Source organism: Empidonax traillii, unplaced genomic scaffold (assembly GCF_003031625.1).
Source record: "Empidonax traillii isolate 1590-97213 ecotype Southwest subspecies unplaced genomic scaffold, ASM303162v1 scaffold63:size2014119, whole genome shotgun sequence".
Lineage (NCBI taxonomy): Eukaryota > Metazoa > Chordata > Aves > Passeriformes > Tyrannidae > Empidonax > Empidonax traillii.
In genome coordinates this window covers 1,396,549-1,420,864 of record NW_020955256.1, presented here as the reverse complement: position 1 = coordinate 1,420,864, position 24,316 = coordinate 1,396,549, and the positions used below count along the sequence as shown (strand labels likewise).

The following is a 24,316-nucleotide window of genomic DNA, read 5'->3' as shown; positions in this document are numbered from 1 at the left end:
CTGGACCACCGGGGGCTCCCACAAACTACAGTAATACTCAGCTAAAGTAAAAACCAAGTTTTCAGTGCTAGCCATGCTCACCTAAGCATACACAGTACAACCTTCATATCCTCCCTACCCCGCAGCCTGGTCAATAAGATTTATTCCACTTTTTAAAGTAGAATGTCACATTCTTCTAGTGGGGACAAAAAAGTCTGAAAGTGACTGCAATGCAGTTTTAGTGACTTAGTACACAACACGCAATTACTTAACCCACTAGCATTCAAGCTTCACAAGGCAAGCAAGGCATACATTGCAGTTGCAGTGTATGCCAACTAAAAAGTAGGCACAATATCAGTTATGAAAAAGTTAAAGCAGACTAACAGGATAAAATACACAGACATATCAGTGGGTGAAAAAAAAAAAAAAGAGGGGTCTGAAAGCAAAATTTGATGGTTTTATTTGGACGCTTAAATGTATATAAACTGTTTTAACAGCTTGCTCTAACATAATACAACAAGCAGGATTACTAAGAGTTCTAAAATGCTTCCCCAGTTTAGGCAGGAGATGTTACTCCGATTTGTTACTCTGAAGATACCAGCAAATAACCTTTTAAATCTGATCATCAAATAGTACATAAAAATACTACAAAGATTCAAAAACACAGTCATGCAATCAGTTTTTCCAATATACCTACATAAGTACAGGCACTAAGAAAATAAAGAATTAAACTAAGAAAGAAAGTTTGCACTGTATATATTCACCAAGAGTCCAAAGGGTAGCTCAATTACCTCTGAAGAAGCATGGAACACCCAAATCTCCAGATACAGAAATTACTAGAACAAACCTCCATAGTGAGCTTTTCATTTTGTGCATTTCAAATATTTCCCTTCCGTAAGGGAATTAAGCCTGGGGTTTTTTTGTGGTATCCTGACAACCACACAGTTCAAGGATACTGAAATCCACTCACTCTGCAAGTTCTGTATGTCCCAATATTCACCCCCCTCCTCCAAGTAATTACGTAGCTCTTAATACTATAACCACTGTAACTGCTGGTACGAAGACAGAGTGAACAGACGAGGATTCAAATATCTAGTCTGATACACATGAAAAATTTCAGCTGTAGAAAGCAAGAAACTGTTTATCATCACAGAAAATGTACTTGTAAAAATCACAGATAAATGGGCATATATCAATATGTTTAGGAGGGAAAAAAAATCCTTTTGATACTGCTATCACAATTTTGCGGACACTTAACACCTTGTTCTCAGTTCCCTCCTGCTCCCTTAGGTCTGGGCTTGTTCATCTCATTAAACCTGCTGCAGAACCGCATTTCCTGCTGTCCCTATAGCACGACTGTGCCTTGCCTCCTCTCTCTTTTTCACAGTCCTTGAAGAATCTCAAATTTGTAGCACAGATGAGCATACAGTATGACCAAAGCAACAGTACTTAATGTACACACACACAAAAAAAGAGAAACTACTCTACGCAATTGAAATTTTAGTTCTGTTGAGATAATGTAAACCATACTGGAATCTAAAACTTTTAGCTTGATCCTTACCAATAAGCTATTTGCACTTTAATTTACAGGAATGTATGTACAGGACTTCGTATATGATGCATAAAAAAAGACACAGATAAAAAAAGCCCCAAACACGTAAAATGCCACTTGATTGTAGAATTGTTACAGTTCAGTAGTATACAAACACACTATATATCTATATTATATCTATATCTACCTATAGATATATTTAGATATTCTATATATCTTGACCATTATCCCTCTTTTTATATTTAAGCTTAACTCCAAGTAATTTTTTCCCCAATTTCAGAGACTTTGACCAGAAGGAAAAGTCAGGATTATTTAATATGGCCTCCTACATATCATAGGCCATTACTTTTCAACAGAAAACAACTGTTCTGACAGTAATCATTAAAAATTGGTTAAGAGTGCATCCAAGGTCGTCATAACTTGACCATGCTACACGTTGAATTAAAGTTTGTTTCTAGATGGATTCATCACATTTTCTTGATGAGAATTCTCAACCACTCAAAATCTGATTTAAAAAAAATTCTTAGCTTTGAGGTACATACATACCAAGGGCTAACTAGTAAATTCTCCTTACTTTCTTTCACAGTAAATTTTGAATTTTTACTCCTTAATCACATTCTCAACTGTCCAAATGGCTAAGAAAAGGGAGAGAAGGGATAAAGAACATCAATATCATTGTTATCTACTTCAAAAAAATCTTACGCAGTTGTGCTCAGAGTGACCTTGTTAGAGACAATACTTCAAATACCAGATGCATGCAAATACATCATTATGTAGCCAAAAAGTGGAAATACTGATCCTACATAGACATGATCTGAGCCTGCTAGAAATTATTATTCACTGTGCACATCTGCAATAAACCCAAGTTTTATGACATGCTTTCAGCAGGACTGTTTTCATCAGAGAGAAAAGAAGCATGTTTAGCAGGTGTATATATATTTAAACGACAAGTACCATCAACTCAGATTGTAGGGGGAGATAAGGGGTCTGAATTTTCCTCATGTGGTACATAAACCCTGTCAAAAGGATGCTTAACAAATAATGTTCTTTGGGAGGACTACTTGCAGAACTAAAAGCTCTCAGCTTGTAGATTTTTCATAACCTAAAACTTCTTGATAGAAGAAATTTAACCCTTTATTCAAAATTACTGAGATAGCAAGCTTTTCCTATTTGATCAAGTGTGACTTTGCACAACCATTTTTGTCCAACTTTAATGAAATTAATGAAAAAGTGTCCATGAGGTGTGTGTAGAAAATTACCTGGTTTGTGCACTCCATCTGGCATTTAAAAAAAAAAAAAACACACACAAAACCAAAAACACATAAATAAAAAATCACACACCAAAAAACCAACAAAACCCAAATCATAGACTGGAAAAGAGAATTACCATTCAGTCTTAGACTTTGGAACCTCCCTCTACTGCACAATCATAATATGGCAATACCTCCCAAAAGTGACTGCAAGTCCTAGAAGAATAGTAAAGAATATAAAGGGAAAGGATGCTCATGCAAAAAGGGTCTAGGAAAGGCAATTGCTAAAGGAGGAAAAGTTCCTTTCTTTTTTCACATTTTAACACTGTAAATAATTTTAACACAGAAGTTTTTTCCTCTCTGTAAGAAAATCTGAATATCATAACATGATTTTAAAAATCTGTATATGAAAATAGGAAATTTCTCTAAAAGAAAATACATGAAATATTTCCTCAAAAATGTAACTGAAATGAAAAATAAAGGAAATGCTCAAAAAAAATTTAAGGAAATTTTTTTCAAGTGACCAAAGTCAATGAAACATGATCAGAACAATTGAATTTAAACAGAAAAATCTCACAGTCTTGTTATATTTGCTTTACAGAGAACAAAAAGTAGAATATGTCCATTTAAGACTATTCATCCTTGAAGATCACAGTCCTCAATTTTTTTAAGGTTGGGATTTTATACTAAATGCATGATAGTCAGAGGAAGCCTTACCAAACTAGCTTCAGTATCAGAAAAAACTATCTGTGTTTGGATAGTGTGGGTTGCAACACTCACCTATGAAGTGAAATGACTATTCAGTGGGCACTACCGATCACAGGAAGCCATTTAATCACTGCAGAACCTAATCCTAAATGCATGAGCTAACACAGTTACACTAATAGTGTACTGCAGCACTGCTATGCTGTGAAATAATTTTGCTAATCTAAATGCATGTCAAATTCACATGCCTTTTTTCTTTTTTACAGTGCAGAAGAAATAAAACTGGAAGAAAAAAAAATAACACAGCTAAAGAAACAGAGTTCACTCCCCTTCAAAATGCCAGATCATAAAACATCTTATCAAATTCTTATTTAATGCTTATCACCATTTACTTGCATGAAGATTGTGTGGTGAGTAGGAACAAATCTCCATTTATTGACTTTATGAATTACCTAAAGAAAATATAAGTAATAATCATGCTCTTAATTAGATACAAATAAATAATTTAATGAAACGTATCACTTCCTATGCCCTGAAAAAATTTACTTCAAAAGAAAAGCAGACTATTTAAAAAACATGCAATTTGTGAGATCTCATCTAGGGCTTTCTACAGTTTTCTTTCTGTAAATCATGATCAATTCATACCATTAAAAACTTCTTTCCTTAACCTGACTTTTCACCACAGTTTGCTTGCACCCTGTGAGATTACCAAGTTCCACTACCAAATAAAATCTAGCATTCTGCTCTTTAACAATGACACTGTGTTTAAGTTTTTAACAAAACAAGAAAACCCTTTGAGTTTCCACCCTTTATGAAGCCTTTTAAGATACTGATATGTTATGATTTTTTGTTTGTGTAAGGCTATATATAAGACTAGTCATTACTGCTAACCATTCAGTATGCGCAGTATGCCTTCTGAACAGACTTTATTAATTGTGCCTAATTACTGCAGGCAACCAATCTTACACTCTGCATGTGACCTCTATTCACCCAACAGTTGAAGCTCTGAAGTTCTAGTTGAATTACCATGCATTGCCATATCCACTGAGCTCTTCAAAAGAACTTCGTGTACACGCTTTAAAGCTGCTACAGTAATTACTCCTTTTCACTTACTGTTTCATATTTTTGGCCAAATTAGTCTAGCATCAAACATTCAGCTTTGACTCCAGAATAAAGCTGTTCAAGCTTGCTGAACAGACCTTTCAAACTTCATAAGGAAAGCAACCAAGCCATTCCTTAATTTCTGTGGGTGAATGAAATAAAAAACATTTAAGTGCTACTCTAACAATTTTATACCCTTTGTTATTGCCTACTGATTTAGTTTGTACATTCTCACTGTTAGAATATTCTTTAGCATTGGTATCTGAAGAACACAAAGACTACCAAGTCTTCTGTGTTAACTTCCTTGCTTTACTCCTCCTTGTTATTTCTATTTAGATATGCAAAAAATAGACGCTACTTTGAGAAGGCTATCTCAGACTGCATTAGGAAACATGCTACAAAGACACAGAGAAACTCAGTCAATAAATTTAATTTTAAGATACACTTTTTCTGACATGTAAGATACCATGTCATGATACAGTAAATTTAAAAAAAAATAGCAAAATAAGAACCTACAGCAACAGATGCTTCCCATAGAGGAATGACGTGGAACAGGATAAGCATAGGGCAAGTGTCTCCCAAATTTATAACTTCAGCATTGCAGTTAAGGGTTTTGTGGGTTTTTTTGTTTTTTTTTCAATTCTACTATAGCCTCTACCATTAAATGGCAAGATTTAAGAGTCACAAAGATTTAAAAAATAAATAAAATAACCAAAGCCCACCACACACTCACACCAAAAAAGACAAAACTTTACACTGTCCCTAGGTTCAGAAAAAAAAAAAATCTTCAAACAGCTGAAAATATCCTTTTAATTTTCTTCACCTCACGTCTTCTCCACCAGATAAACGAGGGCATTATCACTGTTTAATACAAGTTTTAATTGAGTACTGTCACTGGTGGGAAGAAAACTGTGGAACCACTACTTTCCATATCAAACAAAGCAGGTAATTAACAGCTATTCTGGCACAATCCCTTATCACCAAAATACACAACACTGTTAAGTTCTCTCAATGCCAATGCTTTGCTCCAACAAAGGAAAGCTGATGTTTCAGGGTCACATTCACTTCTTTAATACACAGGCATAAATTTACTGCTCAGTCAAACACCTATAATTAAACACAAGAAGAATATAATTCTAATATTCAAACAGGCTTGCATATGAGTGGGATATCTCCCCCTCTAAAGATGATTGCCTTTCATTTTTTAGTTTCAAGTAGCTACAGTTCACTTAGTTTTGATTACATAGCAATTAGATATGCAAATACAGAGATCTAAAAAATGCTTTTTCAAATGTCAGATTGTAAGCAATCAAGCTTATTCTTTTCTCCTGTACGCAGAAGCTATTCATTAAATAGCTATTGTCTTAAAAACATTCCGACAGATTGCCTTTATCAGTGTTTTAGAAGCAAATATCTAAGTGCACATTACTCAGAACACAGCTCATCAAGGAATGAAACTGATCTTACAATTAATTTAATATATACATGATAGTGGATAACTAAGTATTATCTTTGGTCATTTTTCATGTTGTTATCAATATCGAAGCTCACTGCATCTTCAAATTAACCAAAACTCACTTGTTTGTATATTTAATGACAAATGTGTTGGTAATAAGCATCACAGGTATAGTTGCTGAATTGTTGAATATCAATAATTTTTCACTGTCAATAGAAAATCCATTCAGAATAATTGATCATCAGTGATTTTTTTCGTTGTATATTAAAAATATATTAATATAAACAAAGTAATTATGAAATGGTGTGGTTAGTATAATTTTGGCAGGAATAATCATTTTGACACCCTGTCCTTTCTTTTGTTTTTGGAAGGCCCACACATTTGTTCTATTACAAGTGCAGACTTAGAACTTCTTATGTATCTAGGCCACATGTATGAGCTTGGTTCTTTGTGACACATTTCACTGGTCCTCTAGAAGCAGCCCACAGTTTGAGATTCACCGAGTATTGGTGGAAAAGGATGTTTGCCAGCAGCTCTAAGAGATCAAAAAAGAACTACTGCAAAATTAAATGGACTAGTCTATAAAATATTGTTACCCATAACTCTGGTCTGCCACTGACAGTTTGAAAGCCTGCTCTTGCAAAACTCTAAAATGCAAGAATAAAATGGGATGGGGGTAGGAGTCGGTTAGTTGTTTCTCTAAAAGATCACAAAAACACTTCCAAACTAACAAGAGTGGAAAAAAGATCCCTAAAAGCAAGCCTGTGTGTTCAGTGACTCAGCTGTGCAGAAATGTACATTAACAAGGGAAGCTGAAAGAGTTCTTTCCTCAGGCTGACCTTTTAAGCCAGGCAAGTGAAGTAAATAAAATGCTTTCTTCGTTGATTCCATGATCAACAACCACTCTTCAAGATGTCTCTCGCAGGAGCACGGATCCTTTTTCGAGGTTAGGAGAGCAGCAAAAATTACAAGAGATGCCTGATTCATGGATCTGTTTAAAAACCTGAAAAAAATCAGTTTAGTTCTACAGCCCAGCTGTAGATGCTGAAACATACTGCCAAGTCAGATCCAAGAAAAAGCTGGATAAGCTTTTTACAAAAACTGACATTTTTAAGCTAACATGTGAATGTGTGACATATTATTTGACATTTTGAGGGTCTTCAAACAAGCTTTTTTTTTTTTCTCTTTTAAACGTTGAACATGATTTTCTCTTTCCTTCCTCTCACAATACAGGAGTCTTATTTAACCAGTCAGTAGGGCAAAACTAGGCCTGTCAGCCTGCTGTTGCTGCCCATACAATGTTTTTGTTCCTTCTGTTGCTTCTTTCCTAAGGGTCACTATAAACAACTGTTTGAACAGCAAACATAAACTGCATATTTGAACTCCTACCCACTACAGCTTAATGTAAAGAATGATACAACTGAAGGGGACCTGAATATTCCTTCCCAGTGGTGCCCCTGCAAACACTTCCTCATCTATTACAGGGCTCCCCAAGGAACATATTGGGAAAATCCCGTACCTACTGCTGCGAAACACCAGGATCCAAAAAGCATACTCAAAATGCCAAATTCCTGCCAATTTCTGCATCTGGCAAGACTGGTGATACAGCATTGTCTAATCAAATTCACTATAATTAGTGAAACTCACACAAATTCTGACTTGCAAAAACAGCCAATTGAAACTGGGTTTAACAGGAACACAAATAACAGCCAAATATGACTCATTTCAAATTGCTACACGTTATTCTACCTGGTAGACTCTCCCACTATAAGTCATGAAACATGGACTGAATTAATCTGCAAAAAAATAGGTCTGAAGGTTGCAATAACCAAATAAAATCAGATTTCCTTATGTGTTATGAAACACATAATCAATAGCACATGTTTTCCTCTTAAAAACATTTGTTTCTGCGGGTGTATACAGAAGACATGACAATGTACCTGATTTTCCTCAGAAATGGAAAACTGGGGGGTTTTCTTTTATTTTCTTTTGTTTTTTACTACCAAGTGATCTATTCCAAAAACGGGCATTTCAAGCTAAATTGAACAGATAGTTTAAAGGGCTGGATACTGAAAAATTTCACTAGTCAGGCTGCAAAAAGCAATTTTGGTATTTGCAACACCCTTGTCCTCACTGCATACTAGTTTCCAGATTAGTTTCAATATTTCAAACCACATCAGTAACTTTAAAATTTATCACTTATTTTGGTTTGTAATAAAGCTTACCTCAAGACCTTTTCCGATTAATGCTGTTTTGAGTCAGTGTGAACTAACATATTTAAGTTGTAGGCCTTTTTGTCAGTCAGAATTTAAGTGAACACTCAATTCTAGTGTTGTCAACTTGAAACATAAATGAGTATTTCATAGCCACGTCAAAGACAGCTTGGTCATTTGAAGATCACTTATTAGATGGAAACATCTATTATCAACGCAGAAAACCCTCAATTATTCTCTATAAAAATTAAATTTTTATCTAGAATTTTTTTGTCAACTACTAGCTCTTAGTTCCTGAAATTATGTATCACAGTATATTTCATGAGTTCAGCAAGCTAGTTAAAACTAAATACCCAAGATCCCAGCAGCCTAAAAATTAAATTCCCTCGAATACATACGGTTGTAAATATGTGGGACATTTGAAATCAATAGTTCTGCATCTTAAGTGGCTACCAAATAATTCTGTCGAGTGGATCAATTGAAACAGTCAGGTGCTTCAGGTGGATTCAGTTAGTCAGTCAGCTAAATGTTGTTTGTCACTCCAATCCTTTAGCACCATCTGATTGCCAGAGGTACATTAATCGTTCTGTACAGGTGCAGGACCGAACATTCCAGATAACCACTCCAAGAGTACACATGCAGTGATAGAGCTGTTATTAATTGTGCTATGGATCCCATCTTTCAAAAAACTGCTTTCTTATTTCAGACACACATGCAATTGCTAAAGTGAAGAGCAACTTTATCCCACAGAATGGACCCACCACTGTCAGCACTTCTTTCATTGCACTTCTAAGTAACACCACAGCACAACCACCAAAGGCCAATAAATTAGGGTATACAATCACACTTCCTGAGGAAAAAAGTTTATCTAGGGTGAAACATTAGGATCTGATGTCTAGAATTTAAAGGTCTAACAGGTAGAAAATAAAACAGCATTCTGACATGGAGAAATATGGGAGATTGAAGAGAAAAAATACCCAGAACTAGGCAGCCATGTCCATACTTAAGACACAATTTGGGAAACTGTTCCCAGAGCTCTAGATTGCAGAGCCAATACAGGTACAACTCTCAAGACTATAGCAAGGGAAGACAGGAGAACAGAAAGACCAATTTTCAGCTTTTCATTTATAACTTGGGGGTCTGATTTTTCTGGCTATCAACCTTGAAGAAATTTTTTTTTTAATAAACTGCTATCAACAATGTTAAAAAATTCCAACAAAGAAAAGCACCACAATACCAGTATCAAATCAATATCAAAGAAAGTAGTGTCAAAAAAACCCTCAAAATAATTAAATAACTCCACACCAGAACATCCAATTCCTTTCTGCCTCCATGAAATGTCAACCTCACTGGAAACAGTCATACCAACCTTGTGCCACAATAAATGATCACAGAACAGTCTGGAAAGATTAGGAAGAAAGTAACACCTTCATCAGACTTACTAGACACAGAAAAAAAATTATCATAATTTAAGTTTAAAGTATTATATCCAAACATTCAGGTTATATGCACTCACTGCCCACATGCCAAATAAAGGCACTCAATTAAGAAACTGTTCTTTGCACTACTGCAAACAAGTTTTCTCTAAAGAAAAGGAGGTTTCTGTGCCTGGCCTTAACTAATATTTGTTTGTTGTCATCCTTCCATGGAGATACTCAACACACTTTAAATGGAGAGGTTATAAGTTTTAAAGACATTTTTTATGAAATATTTGGTGTGCACGCACTTCAAAACATTCCTTATTTACTGCCTAAAAAGATACGAAAAAATTATGAATAGCAGACAAACTGCTAATTACTCTCAGAAAAAACTAACAAAAATGTGCAACTGACTGTCAGTAAATCCCCCCTTTATCTGAAAAGTGTAAAGACCAACAATAAAATCTTGCAACTACAGCTGGATAAACTGTATTGTCCCACCACACACCTATTAACACCTACACAGCTACTTGAATTTCATTCATAGGCTTAATACACTGTACTGTAGGCCATACATAGCAAAAGTGCAACCTGTAATCATTAATATCCATTTCAACCCAAGTCCAGGCATGACAAAGGCTAATACTAAGCCAGAAGACCTAAGGAAAATGAAAAACCGTCACCGTTTCTAAACAAGTTTAAATGGAACAGTGGTATATTACCTTGTGTTTACTTTTTTACTCCATTCAGAAGAGCCTTCCTGTCAGTCTCAATAAAATGGCTAAATCTGACCCTGGGTCATATCCAGTATGGTAAACAACCACCTGTATTCCGCCTGCCAGCAGCCACCCAAAAAATATGGAGAACCAAAAACTGTCAAGAATTGATAGCTACTCAGGAATCACACAGGCATGCTGCTTTCCTCCCTGAATAAACTGGGTATAACTCCATTCCCATATTTAAGTAGACGGAATCTTCACACAGGACAAGAAAATTCCCATAAGGCTTAAACTAAGTCTGGCCTTTCCCACACAGAAATGCAAGCAGAGTTCCACAATACTCAACAAACACACTCAAAATGCAACCCTGAAGAGAAATTATTTCTGTTAAGCAAGATTATCACAACATTAATTCTTAAGCTAGAAATAAAAAAAATCAGCCATATATATCAAACACTAAATCATTCACTGAAGGGTAGGCCAACAGTTTAAGGTTGTAATGTAGACAAATCTAGAATCCAGAAAGAGTTTTGTAGTGCTATTAAATGAGAATGATGGTAAAGTTTGCAAAACCACTAGTTATCCATCTCAGGACATTGTGAATATGGGAAAATAGCACTGAATCTGCCATTTGTGAAATCTCAGAAAAATTAACTCCCTTGTTTTAATATTATTAGATAATTTTCAACACTATTACCCCTTTGAGGGAAAATGAAACCTTTAAGAAATGGTACGACCATACATATAAGAACACCAATACTCTGCTGAAGTCTCACCTAGTTCAGTAACTTGTTTCTGATCCTTTTCTGAGAAATAAGTATGGGAAAAGTTTCATGTTACAGTAGATTTTGATTATTTCAACCTTGTTTCACTATTTTGCTGGACAAAGTAAAATGGAGATCCATGTTTGAAGGCAATTTTGTCAGTATCTCAGAACAATTCAGTGTGCATAGTCCCCCAAGGCTTTCAAAACTTCTGTTCAAATGCCAGATGCAAAGAGCTGTAGTCTAGTCAACCTAGACTAACACAATTAACACTCTCTGTGCTTCCCAGCTACAAAAGCTTAGGAATAATTCTGCAGAAAGACAATTTCTACTACAGTACAGAATAAGGCATCAATTTCTGTTCAACAGACATAGCATTTTAATTTATAAATCAGACTTTATAAATCAGACTTGTTTATACACAGATATTCAGGCAATGATTCAAGACTACCTTGATGTACTTTTTCCACTACACTTCATGTTACTTTTCTCCAATTTCAGGATAATCTAGATCCTTGATCATAAGGTTCTTTCCTCAGAGGAACTGACAGAAAAACAAATAAACAAGGAAAGTATAACAGAAGTTGATTTAAACTAGCAGGACTTTGATTACACTTCTCCAGTCTACATTTCAAGTGTATTTAATAGCATTAAAGATGTATTTTGTTAAGTCAGTTATTTCCGTATTTAATTAGCTCAATAACCAATTTAACTGCTCTCAGAACAAAATGACATATAATCAAATTCTGATAGCAAAGTTAATCATAGCCAAAGGTTTCAACTACTATTCACATTACATATGAAAACCTGTGTCTTACTAGTGTTAAATCTGCTTGAAGTTGCAACTTTGTATTGAGCTCATGCAGAAATATATGCAATATATACTGGATATATATGGTATGTAGCCAATAAAGGGCAAAGGTATGTATAAAATAAATCATCTAAAAGATGCATTGCATCAGGTACATATCAGTAATATTTTCTGAAAGACAAATACTGCCTTGCAATAATTTTTAAGGTCTTCAGGCACTTAATTTTTTTTTCCCTTCAAAATAAAATCACTGTGCTCCTGAAAGTAAGAGCATTCCCCTGGCAGCTATGAAAACATTTTTGCAATGAATTACTTTAAATAAGAAGCGTTTGTCAAATCTCACATAAAACTTCAGGAAAATGTTCTCCTTATAAGATTTACATTCCCATGCATAACTATGCTAATTGTGCCTACATTCTTCATTACTGTCAATATGAACTGAACATTTTTTACTTAATGTATGCAGGTAAGATTTCAAAGATAACACTCTAGAAGCTCTGGACTACAAAACTCCCATGAACAGGCTTAAAAGGAGTCAGCCCTCAGTCAGGAGTAATTCAAGAAATAACATCTATTACCTTCCACATTGCTGCATTTTTACATCTTTGAAGTACAATTTCTAGTAGACAGTCTTTAGCATTTAATTATGTAATTAAATCAGTAACTTGGTAAGAGGATTTTTTTTCAGTGATGACTTTGTTTATGCTATTTGCTAATAGTACAAACTCTTATCTCTTCAGAGGGTCACTGCTCAAATATTATCATGGATATAACACAAGAGGCATTTTTTTTGTCAGTGAAGAGGGAAAAAGGCCATGCTTCAAAAATTCTTTAATAAAAATAATAATAATAAAATCCAGCTTTACAATTCCTCCTGCATTCAAAATAAGTGGTTACAAACGCAATGAAGGTTTTGAAATAGAAATAGAAGAGTCTATTTTCTGAAGTACTCACTACTGAAAAAAAAAATACTAGCTTACAAGCTGCTATAAATATTTTTAATTCCATCCTATGTTTTGAAATGAAACTCTAGGAAGGCAAAGTGGTATCAACCACCAAGTATATTCTTAAAACAGGTTTGGATTCTAAGCTAGAGCATTTTTCTTCACACAGCTACATCCAAATTCTCATACAGCTTAAAACGATACATTCTTTACTGTGTATTAAACTAGCAGTTGTGATATGGCGAATACGTAAGTTTACATGAATATGGCTTTATTGTTTAGAGTTAGTTTTAAAAATGGCAAAATACTACAGTGGTCAAAAATTAGGTATGAAGAAAGTCTCCCAAGCCTGATCAATCAGTTTCAGAAATCAAACTTAACAAAGACAAGCACACTGAAGAGAAAGTGTGTTTAGAGGATATGTCACTGTAGGACATGCTGGATGCTAAAGTTAATTGTTTCCAGGATAGTATCTTAAAACACTTCCTTCTGAATGCCTTAATTTTCTATTCCAAGTTTATAACCTGCATGCAGTAGATTCAGGACACATGCTGTGTAAGTCGTATCAATCTTAGCTAAGGAGCCTGCTCATACAATAACTTTTAATGTACAGTCACAGAAGTTGATAGTAATTAAAAGTGAATGTAACTCCCTCATATAGACAAGTTGCAGGTTTGATTTGCAACAGAAATTAATGAAGCAGAATCCAGCATATCAAACATGCTCAACTGCTACTCCACAGCGTTTCAGTCAGATCCCAGTGACTAGAAGTCAGTTTTAATCAACAGCACCCTTAAGGATGGATATTGACAAGGGATTCTGCTAGTTACAGTTCTAAATGGAAAAGTAAGCATCTCACCTCCACAAACAACACCAGCATGGTCAGAAAGGGATTATTTTATTTTTTTTTTTTTTAATAAAAGTACTGTCATTCTAGTCGTGTATTATATACATGGAATTGCTTGTCACTTTCACATGTCAATGCCCCCAGTCACCTAAAGAAATTTTTTCTCTGCAATTCCTAAGGGAATTGACAAATAGTCAAAATCTCATCTTTGCAACCAGTGACAGAACTTTTTTAAATTGCCGTTCCAAACTGTGGCCATGATTTGTCAACACAGATATATGAAACTGTCAAACACTATTAGCATACTTGTATGTAAAGGCACATTTTAGAAGCCACAGGCCTGAGCCAAGTAATTTATTCCCAGAACATAAGAACAATGATGGTTGGTCAAACTTCCATTTTGAAACATAGAACAGTTTCACCAGATCTTTATGATTTGATCACACATAGTACTTTTCAGTGAATTTGAAAGTTAAGCATCTTACACATACGGTAGCAATAACAGGGCTTGTTTAACAAGATGCACTACAAAGTATATATTATCTGATGTCAGTAACATCACTTTATTAGCTAAACTGAATGTTTAAGGCCTTCCATTGGAAGTCAAAGTATATCAGGTGATATTTCAGAGACTAAAAGGCATTCAAAGAATAAAATATATACTACTACACAGAACATAAATTTAATAAAATATCCTGACCAGAAGACAGTTAAATTTTTCCACTCTGATAGTTTTCCTCAAATTTCATGCAGGTACCAAGGACAGGTGGTTTCTAATTCCTCTTTACCCTTACTATAAAAACAGAAAACCAGACAGTTCAAAGATATGGAACTATCTATTTACTGTAACAACTCTACACAAGTCAAAGGTCAAGACTAACACTAACTGAGAGCTTGTGTGTCAATGAAACCTTACGTAACTTCTGCTTTCAAGGTGAACAGTGATGTAGGAACAAGTAAACTGTAGGTCAGAAACCAAAAATCAGTTCAAATGATCTAATGTGAACTGCAACAGATTTGAAGCTGTTACAGTGGATGAAGGCACAGAGTTTTTCAAATTCAGAATTGCATAGCTGCCTGCCTTTCTAATTGAAATAGCCAATTCTAAGGAAAAAAATTCTGCATCTCATAACGAGATGCTTACTCATGAAGTAGAAATGAGTAACGCTCTCTCATCACACACTGTTCTAGAGGAGATTCTTGTCTAAACATCAGAAGAAATGGGAAAACATAATGGAGTTGACCAAAACTGCCACAAGCCAGTAGCCTGATGCTGTAAGGCTTCACACACCTCTAAGTGAAATAATGGCAATAAGTGTGTTAAAGAGCACTAGGCTGACTCCCTTTGAGTGTGTCAATACCTGTTTTGTGGAATTCATGTACTACAAGGGAAATTTAAAAAAATATTTTGCTTTGCCATCATTGGACAGTCTCCACTTTTACTAACGAGTACTTTTTAACTGGTGTGCAAGTTACTAGTTTTCCTCAGTTCCTAATGAAAGGTACATTCACACTAAGCAAAAAATGTCTTGGTCTTAATAAAGTTACACATTCATTAGCTTTTGATGAATGCCTGCAACTCCTCTCCTCTCCCCAATAATCTCTTTCAAGTACCCCCAGGCTCTAATCACAATATTCTCAGTAATTAAGGTCTTGATTTTAAATTTGCTGAAAGCTGCCTAGAGAGATGTTCTGATTACCAGTCAAACTTCACATACTAACAATTTGAGGATTTCCCTTGCTTTCTGGGGGAAATTTGTCAGCAAGTTTCAAGATGTGATGCCAGTTCAAGTGTTTCGGCCATGTGACAAAGACTTCCAATTCATTTTTTCTGTTCCTAGGTCCAAACAGCAGAGTAAAATCCTCTACGGAGCACATCTGGATGTTTTATTTTCCAGTACACCTTTTGTATTTTCTCTTGGGTTCTGAAGCCACGAGCAAGGTAGGAAAAGTACATGGACAGTTTACTCAAGGAGATGGTATTTAGTACCTATATTTAGTACCATGTAGCTGTCACATCAGATCGACACTGGTTTACTAACTAATTCCTTCCCAAAACCAACAGAGTTTCTTTTATAGTTAGCACTGGGAAATCAGGTTTGCAGATATGAAATATACTTACAAAATACAAATAAAAATTAAACTCCATTTCTTATCTCCCTCAAATTTCAAACAATTCAGTGAAAAACTGGAAAAGTCTCATTAACTACTGACTTTCCTAAACAACATGGACTCTAAATGAAGGGAAAAGTTTTTGAAAAGAATTAGTGTAACCTTCCATGAAAAAAATGCTTCTGCATTTTAAACTTGGAAGTGCATTAGCATTTTGAAGTACAGCCTACAGAGAGAGAAGCCCTTTGAGAAAATGACCAAAAAAAAAAGGTAGTTACCATTAAATGGCACAGACTGTCAAGGAAGTTGATCATCTTGCACCGCAAGACTAGGAAGTTCATCTGTAAGTATTACTGATCAGAAAAAGAGGCAAGAGCCAATAGTAAAAAGAGTACGTACACCCCAAACTGATAGATGTAACTCATTCTTACTTCAGTCTGTTTGTGACTACCATGTCTTAAATACAGTTTCCAAATCTTTGTTGTTACAAGAAACATCTTATTGGTGTGCATCACAAACTGCATCCTAATCAAGGATTATGAACATCAACATGTGTATATTACATCAACAGTGGTGTATGCACCAAAAAGGCCATTCTGAAAAATATAACTAATAACCAGTACAAATCACCTCAGGAGAATTTTAGAAAGATGAATGAATGGCATGAAAATCAGTTTTATATTTGGTACTCAACACTGGTTTACAACCAATATCATACTATTTGGTATTAAAATGTACTATGATACCACTCAAATACATTCAATATTAACCACAGTATTATCTTACTAAATCCACAATGTTCAAGTAGTACTCTGTGCTCCAAAAATATGACACAACCAACTTAGAAAATGTAATGGGCATTCGAGTGCTGGCTGGATCAGTTTGTACTTTTTAATGTACACAAGGTTCCAGCTGATCTCCCATGCTTATCCTTGTTAAAGATGGCTTTTCTTACTAAACTTAAAAAATAAAAATATCACGATTCACACAGGAGGTCTCTGTTCCTTTAAGCTTTTTCTTAAACACAAAACTCCAATAACTCCCACACCCAAACTCCTCTGAACAGTCAAAAACTAATAATAATTTAAAAAAGCATAGAGAGTGAAGGAAATCAGTCCACTAACATTACTTCCCCAGACAGTAAACCCTCTTAAGCTATCTAGAGAGATGACTCCACACAGGACAGGACAGGTTCTGAAGCACAGTGGTGGGAGGACAATAAATGTAACAGCCATCTGGACATGGTTACAGGCAACCTGTTCTAAGTGACCCTGCCCCAGGAAGAGAACCTCCAGAGATCCCTTCCAACATCCACCATTCTGTGCTTCTGTAACAGACATTTCACAAACTCCAAGACCTATATGAATGTTGAACGGATAGGTCAGAACAGTAACATTTCAGGGAAGGTCCTGTTATCCCAGCTGGCAGCCGAAAATAACCAAATACATAGCACAGAAACATGTGCTACACAGGCTGGTGCTGCGTAAGTGCCTGCCCTGCTGATGTTGTAGAAACAGAACATGATTGCTAGCTGGCCATATCTACAGCGGGACTAAATATAAAAGGCATTCAAAGAATGAAGGTTGTTATAGATCTAACAAAAACACAGATAGTCACACCCTCTTGCTTCTACAGAACCTAGACAATCAAAATCTCTCTAGGTTAGACCAGATCTTTGCTCATAAGCTGGAAATCTCAAAATCCAAAATAGCCATAGGTAGAATAAGAGAAAGGGTGGTAACAATACTACAGTATATTATGAAAACAAGAGGCATAAAATGAAATTTGAAAGTTAGAGTGACAAGCTCTGGAAGAAAGAAATGTTTAATTGGGTAGACATTAGCTTTCTATTTTAATTGGTATGTGCCACATATGTATCAATAGAATGCACTATGTGGCTGGTCAGGTAAGGAAAAGAGGCGGGGTTTTCTACCAAAGAACCAAAAGAAACAGTACTGGGAACAAAAAGGAAAAGAGCCGTATTAAGTGAACACTTGAAAAATGCAGGGGAGAAGTTGGTACAAGTCAAGCAGCAGTAGCCAAAGGTAGAGCGAAGCAGTTAGAAAATAAACCTAGAAAAAATAGTTACCACAAGAGCAACCTCACATTCAGGATGGCTCTGTCATGCAGTTTCCCTATTTATATGGGCAGAGCATATTACATAATTGGGGCAAGGAACAGCCCTAATTACACTGCAGCTCCACCTGAATACAAAACAAAACCAAGAACACGGTGCTTTTTGATTCACTTTGACAGAACTGACTGCCAGAAATATAGTAAACTTTTTTTATTTTTTCTCCTCCAATCCGCACTAGTTGCACAAATCACTACTTTGGTAATTCAATACAAGAAAATTATTAACACCACCTTTGAGGTTAACAGCTCTTTCTTCGAAAAATACATTTAAATTCAATTTTTCCCTTTACATGACACAATTATAAGTCACTTATTACTGAAGAATACTTTATAATTGCTAATTAGACTTCCAACTGCAGCATTATGGAGGACACACATTTAACATCTTCAGGACAGCTTGTGTTATTTACTAAGTCTGTTAAAGACACTAGATAATGAAAAAGCATACAGTAAGAACACAAAAAGTAAGAATGAGAGACATGAGCTTACCCTCCATTAGAAAACAAACCTATGGATCTGAAACTATGCTACCTTTCAAGAGCTTACCTTCTTCTTGTCCCTCATTGAGCCCTTCCCTCGGACCATTATCTTGCATCCTGTTTCTGCCTCAAGTTGTTTAGCTGTTAGTCCTCTGGGCCCAAGGATTCTTCCAACAAAGTTAAACTGAAAAAAAAAAAAAATTCTATAAAAGCAAGTAAACAAAATTAATAAAAAATTTATCAAGATGTATTTCTGTCTCAAAAAATATCAGTGTTTCATGCTTTAGAACACCACAGTGTTCATACCTGAGGCTGAAGAATGAGGCAAGTACTGCATTCACATATCAAATACCTATGTGACCCCAACTTTGGGGAATACAGGTTTCAAGTGAAACTACGTCTTTTAAATTTAACATTACACAGTGTACAGCAGCGGTATTCCTAATTTCCTCCTCATTATATTCTGTGAGCTCTTAAGAGAAACTACAAACCATTCTCCCTCACCACTAATGTGACCAGATATGCTCATCCGTAGGCCAGCATTGTGCATCACGTCATGGAAACACACAGTGCCTGGTTGCAGGACCAGACATTCACGCCACTTCCATGCGGTGGGACTGCTCAGGTGCCAGGTGCAGGTCCAGTTCCACAGTGACACAGGACCTTCAGAAAAGGCCTCTGCACCCACTATTTCACTGCTCCCTGCCCACAGCTAAGGAACCTGAAAAAAACGTTCTTTTTCACCAATCCATTCTGTTCTGGTGGGCTCAATCTGGGAAGCATATCTAGAGAAACCCTTCTTTATCTATCCATGCCATAGCATTTCCTTCATAAAATTAAAATGGGGCTTCTTACATTACATTCTCACTTTAGGTTTCATGGGCAACATTTTTTAAAAACACTGTATTGTCATATATAAATACATACTTGTCTATATACATACACATATATAAAACAAGTATATATATATAAAAATACATGTGTACATACAAACACAACAAAAACACATCACTTTTTGTAAGGTGTATAATTTACTCAGTTGTACATTCAAATAAAGCAAGTATTTCATGTTTAATTGGCTAACTTCAGCAGACAGCCCCCCACCTACGCTTAACACAGTAATACCACCCATATATAACATTATTTCCTAGTTAATTTCAAGGGGTTTTTTCCCTTTCATTATTTTCAATCGCGCATTCTGGAAGTTATGAGACAAATTAAAAAAAGGCACTAAGTGATGGTAGCATTGAGAACATACAGCAGTACCCTGCGACAACTGCAGCGCAAAGATGAAGCACCACGCTCAAAGGATAGATAAACTAAGACATTTCAGACTGAACATTAAATTCAAAGAAGATTTTAAGAGACCAGGAACTCTGCAGTAAGAACAGAAGTCTGAATATTTTAGATCCTGGTAAACAAAGCTATTCAATTGAATTGTGAAGAAGTTGTTGGTTTTCATTTCCTCAGCTAATTAAAATTGGTTTGGAGTACTACAATTCAACATATTTGAAATCCTTATAAAACTGCAAAGACCAGAAATGATTTAGGAGTGAGCAGAAATTATGAACAGAAGCAAATTAAAGTTTTTCAACAAAAATAACCATGTTTCACAGCGGCTAAACTATTCATAGGGAATACACACTCCCAAAGTTATTTAGTGTTGCAAGCTTAGAAAACAAACACATATTATAAAGTCTGAATCAACTGCCAGGGGGTGGTGGGGTGTGGAATAAAGACTAAAGGAACTTGTGAACATACAAAAAACCTGTGAATCCGAAGAAATTATGGAATGCTCACTAAGGTTGGATAAAGGAATGTACTAGCTACAAGCAATAAAGCTCAGCTGCGAAATATTAAAATCTTACATTTATACATTTCACATTTTATATCAAAATTATACTGTCTTACAGAAACAGCATCTTACTTCCTTTTCTCCACAACTGTGCTTCCTGCACATTAAGACTTTAGATATCTGTGCCATTCCACCAGTAATACTAAAATAATATTGCAAACTTGACTTGAAATCAGTCTTTTAACCAACACACATTCCCTCTGTCTCCCAAGAAAAACAGCAGCCTCTAATGTTTTATGATTTTCGATTATGACTAAAAGAATAATCAGTTAGTAAGATAATTTGGATTTAAAAAAATAAATAGAACAGTATAGTATACTAAGAAAAAAAAGGAGGAATCTGTATTACTCTCAAGTTTGCAACTTTATTTATGTTGTCTGCACACTATTTAGAATTTCTGCTTGAGAAATCGCTGACTTAAACTGCAACACATTCTGTTAAATGTGACGCCAGTTCCTTTTCCAGAACCTTCATTAATTGTTCCAAGGCAGCTCAACCCAAACTGTATGTAGAAACCCTCTGAATATTTCTGGATAGCTATTGTTTCCAAACCTCTGATCATTCTCATGACCTCTCTGGGGCCCTGCAATTTTTTCATTTCTAAAAGCAGGATGCCTAGGCAAGGCAATTCTTCAACTGAGACCTCAACAAGGTTAAGTCACTCAGAACAATTATCTTATAAATTACATTCTTATTAGTACATCCCAAGCTCCTCCCCCAAAAATTCAGTTCTTATGTTTGTTTCAACATGTATTGACCCCAAACATTCTCCTTTACCTCAGCCTTGATAGTTTTTACTACTTTTGTATTTATATGCAACTCTTATGTCCTTCCTACAACAAGGGGGATCCATATTTGTGTAACAAATTCCACATTGTTGACTTCAGGCACAGTAATGTCAAAAGAGTTTCGAATTTTAATTCTATTTTAAAAGCATTTGGTATGACTTACTTGTTTTTTTAAGTGTATTTTTTAACCTTCCAACCAAGTTTTTCTTGAATGTGTTAGAGATACAAGATGAAGGAGAATTCTGCAGGACCTCCACCTGGAGTGCAGTCTTAATTGACTCATCAGTAATCAATTATCTTAGATTAAGCCAATTACTGCTTTAACAAATGATCCCCTAGTTTTTGAACCGATGGATCACTGTCAGTATTCAGTTCCTCAGACAACCATCTTAAAGTCCTAGTTCAGAACTCATTGGAAAAAAAAATTCCGAATCTTTGTCAGAGGCAGAGAGCAGTGACGAGCAAGACCACAGCTCAGGAACACAAAACAGAGTAAGCCTTCTACTTGGCCAGTCTCAAAAGTTTTGTCAGAATCTAACTGTATCCACAGCTACTGCTTCTCTTACCTGTTAGGCCAGTTAGACTATCACACAGAATTATCAGAACGAGACATCTGACAAATTCAAAAGACCTTTCTTAACATCCAGCTCAACATTTCTCATGCTCTTTATCTCATACTCTCACGCAATCATACTCTCTATCGCTTTGTGTTTCCCAACAAATAACCCGTGTTAAGGAATACTGCTTGTTCTAACATTTGTACAGAGCCAAAGCTAAGAATATTTCCCTTTAACTTCTGACAGCTTTTTCCACTCTCTATTTGGCTAGCACTTGGGATAGCACTTTGGCTAGCACTTTGGGATTCACCTTACCCCCAGAGAATTGCTAGTAAAGGAAACAGCAGTGGTTCAGAAATCAATTTGACCAATTTAAGACTGCACTGCTTTGCGTGTATCTAAACTCACCTAACAACTCCAGTTGCATCAGAAATCCCCTGATGAAGACTTCTTGTATTCCCCATGTATAGAAAAACTATTTCCTAAGTAGATCGGGTGCCTTTATAGTCCAATGCCTCACTAGCCCCTACACACAGAATAAAAGTCATAAAGGAAGATAAGAACGAACTATGCTAAAAACTCAGAGCTGCTGATTAATAAAGGACTGCAAGGAAGTCTGTCTGGTTTTTACAGTATGGAAAATGCAGTGTTTAAAGAACTTTTATTAAGTTAAAATGTGAAGAACTTGAGGTAGTCCTGTACTACTAAATTTCATACTACTCTTGTGACTTTCGTATTTGTTTTTCCTTGGAAATATGAAAATAAGATGTGACAATATCTAATTAAACTGATGAAAAAAATAATCTTTACTTCGTTACTGCAGATGAATTTTAAAAAAATCTAATTTGATTGAAATATTCAAATCTAGCAAGAAAGAACATAATCACATGCATCTGATTAAACATCTATTTAACTCAATTAAAAACTGATTTATTCTACCATCTTATTAGCAAATGTTCCAGTGATTTATTAAACACTGACTTTGCAAAGTTAGTTACTTATCACTGGACAAGAGCCAAGACAAGCTATTCTTGAAGTCTATTTCAACTTAAGGAAATCAAGAAAACTCTTAAAGCTTTTATGTTCCTTAGGAACAATGCACATTTGAGTACTTTTTATATAGAACCTAAACACTGTTTTACAGAAAGTCTCAAGGAAACCTCAATAGTTCCTCATTCTATCAAAAGATGCTCTACACTTTATGTTGACTTTAATTAAGGATATTTTAAGACATAATATTAAGCAACTAAATTCAGAAAAAATTCTAAACAGACAAAAATAAGTCCTTTCTTTACAAATGATTCCTAACAAATGCTTTACAAGATGTCTGTGTTTCTATTAATCTGTCATTTGGTCTCACCTCCTGATCTCCAACTTAGAAAAATCACATAAATCCTGAGATTTCCTTAAAAAACCCTATGTAATTAAAACAACTAAATACTTCTAACCATAAATGTCCACTCCTGATGATGTTATTTAATTCTTAACTCCCTGTAGAAATTAGCTTCAGTATAGTTATGTCATATATGAAAACAAGTTCTACATTTTGAGACAACTTTGACATTTCATCAATTCCTTTTTTTTAACCCTAACAGGACACAAAAACTTCAGACTTCTCAATCAGTTCGAAAGCAGACTAGCCCTTCTCTTATCCATATTTTTTCCCCAGCCAGTTACATGTATGACATACTCTGCCAGCTGAAAGTGGATTTTCATCAAAAGAGAAAACTGTATCTTATACTCGGCCTTCTATATAACCAAGTCAACTTTAAGGCTGCATACTGATACATTAAACAAACTAAAGCATCCCCAAAATGTGGTTCAAAATGTCCTGGTGGTTAGCCTGCTTTTTAAAGACACGGAGAGCAGCCTTTTTTGATCAGTCCATTTTCATATGATTTTCCCCACCAAATAAAAAGCATCTTAAGACCAGGACTGTGCATAGTTCAGGGGTTAAAATATTCCAAGGTTAAAATGCAACTGAAAACTGGATGTTATAATGGAGAATATAGGGCAATTTTATCTTAAGCAGCAATTGCTGACAGCCAGTTTAGCCACTCTGGAGGAAACCTTCCATGTCCTCAGATCCTAATAGTCTTATTCTAAGACCATTTAGTAGATAACTTAATCTGACAGAGTCACAGACTCAAGTGCCAACTACGGAAGTGAAGTAATGAAGAGACACAAAGGAACTTCAAGACAAGGAAGGCATTCAAAAGAAAGCGTGATGAATGTGTATGACACTCACGATGTTGTTTGTTTAATGCGAGTACTCTTTGTAAGCAAGATTAGCATTGCTCCTAAATATTAATAATTTTTTTAAAGATACAGTTAAATTCAAATGCATATTTTCATGCATGGATTTTAGGAACAAAATCAGCTAGTACTTTTAACTGGAACATTTATATGCAAACTTAAACTGGAAATATTAACACAGAAGATAAAAAATAGCACTATGCTGACAAAACAAATACTCAGAAAACGAGACTCAGAATTCAGTAAAAGCTTTCACTGACCCACCAAAATTAGCAAATTTAGGCTTGATTTTTTTTATTGCTTTCTTTTTACAGGAATATTGGTTTATGAGACTGGTAATACAGTAATTTTTCCATAAAATATTTCTGCATTTG

At 35.3% G+C, this 24,316-nt stretch overlaps 1 protein-coding gene across 11 annotated transcripts in view; it reads right to left on the bottom strand.

Moving 5' to 3' along the window:
- QKI (QKI, KH domain containing RNA binding) overlaps positions 1-24,316 on the bottom strand; it is a 157,631-nt gene that overhangs the window by 69,930 nt on the left and 63,385 nt on the right. For all 11 annotated transcript variants that reach the window (XR_003570791.1, XR_003570793.1, XR_003570792.1 and 8 more), the window contains exon 3: positions 18,554-18,670. Coding sequence is in view for 8 of the 11 variants with exons in the window: in XM_027880024.1 (XP_027735825.1) it covers positions 18,554-18,670 (117 nt within the window). In the remaining 3 variants the exon portion in view is untranslated. The remainder of the gene's footprint in view (positions 1-18,553; positions 18,671-24,316) is intronic.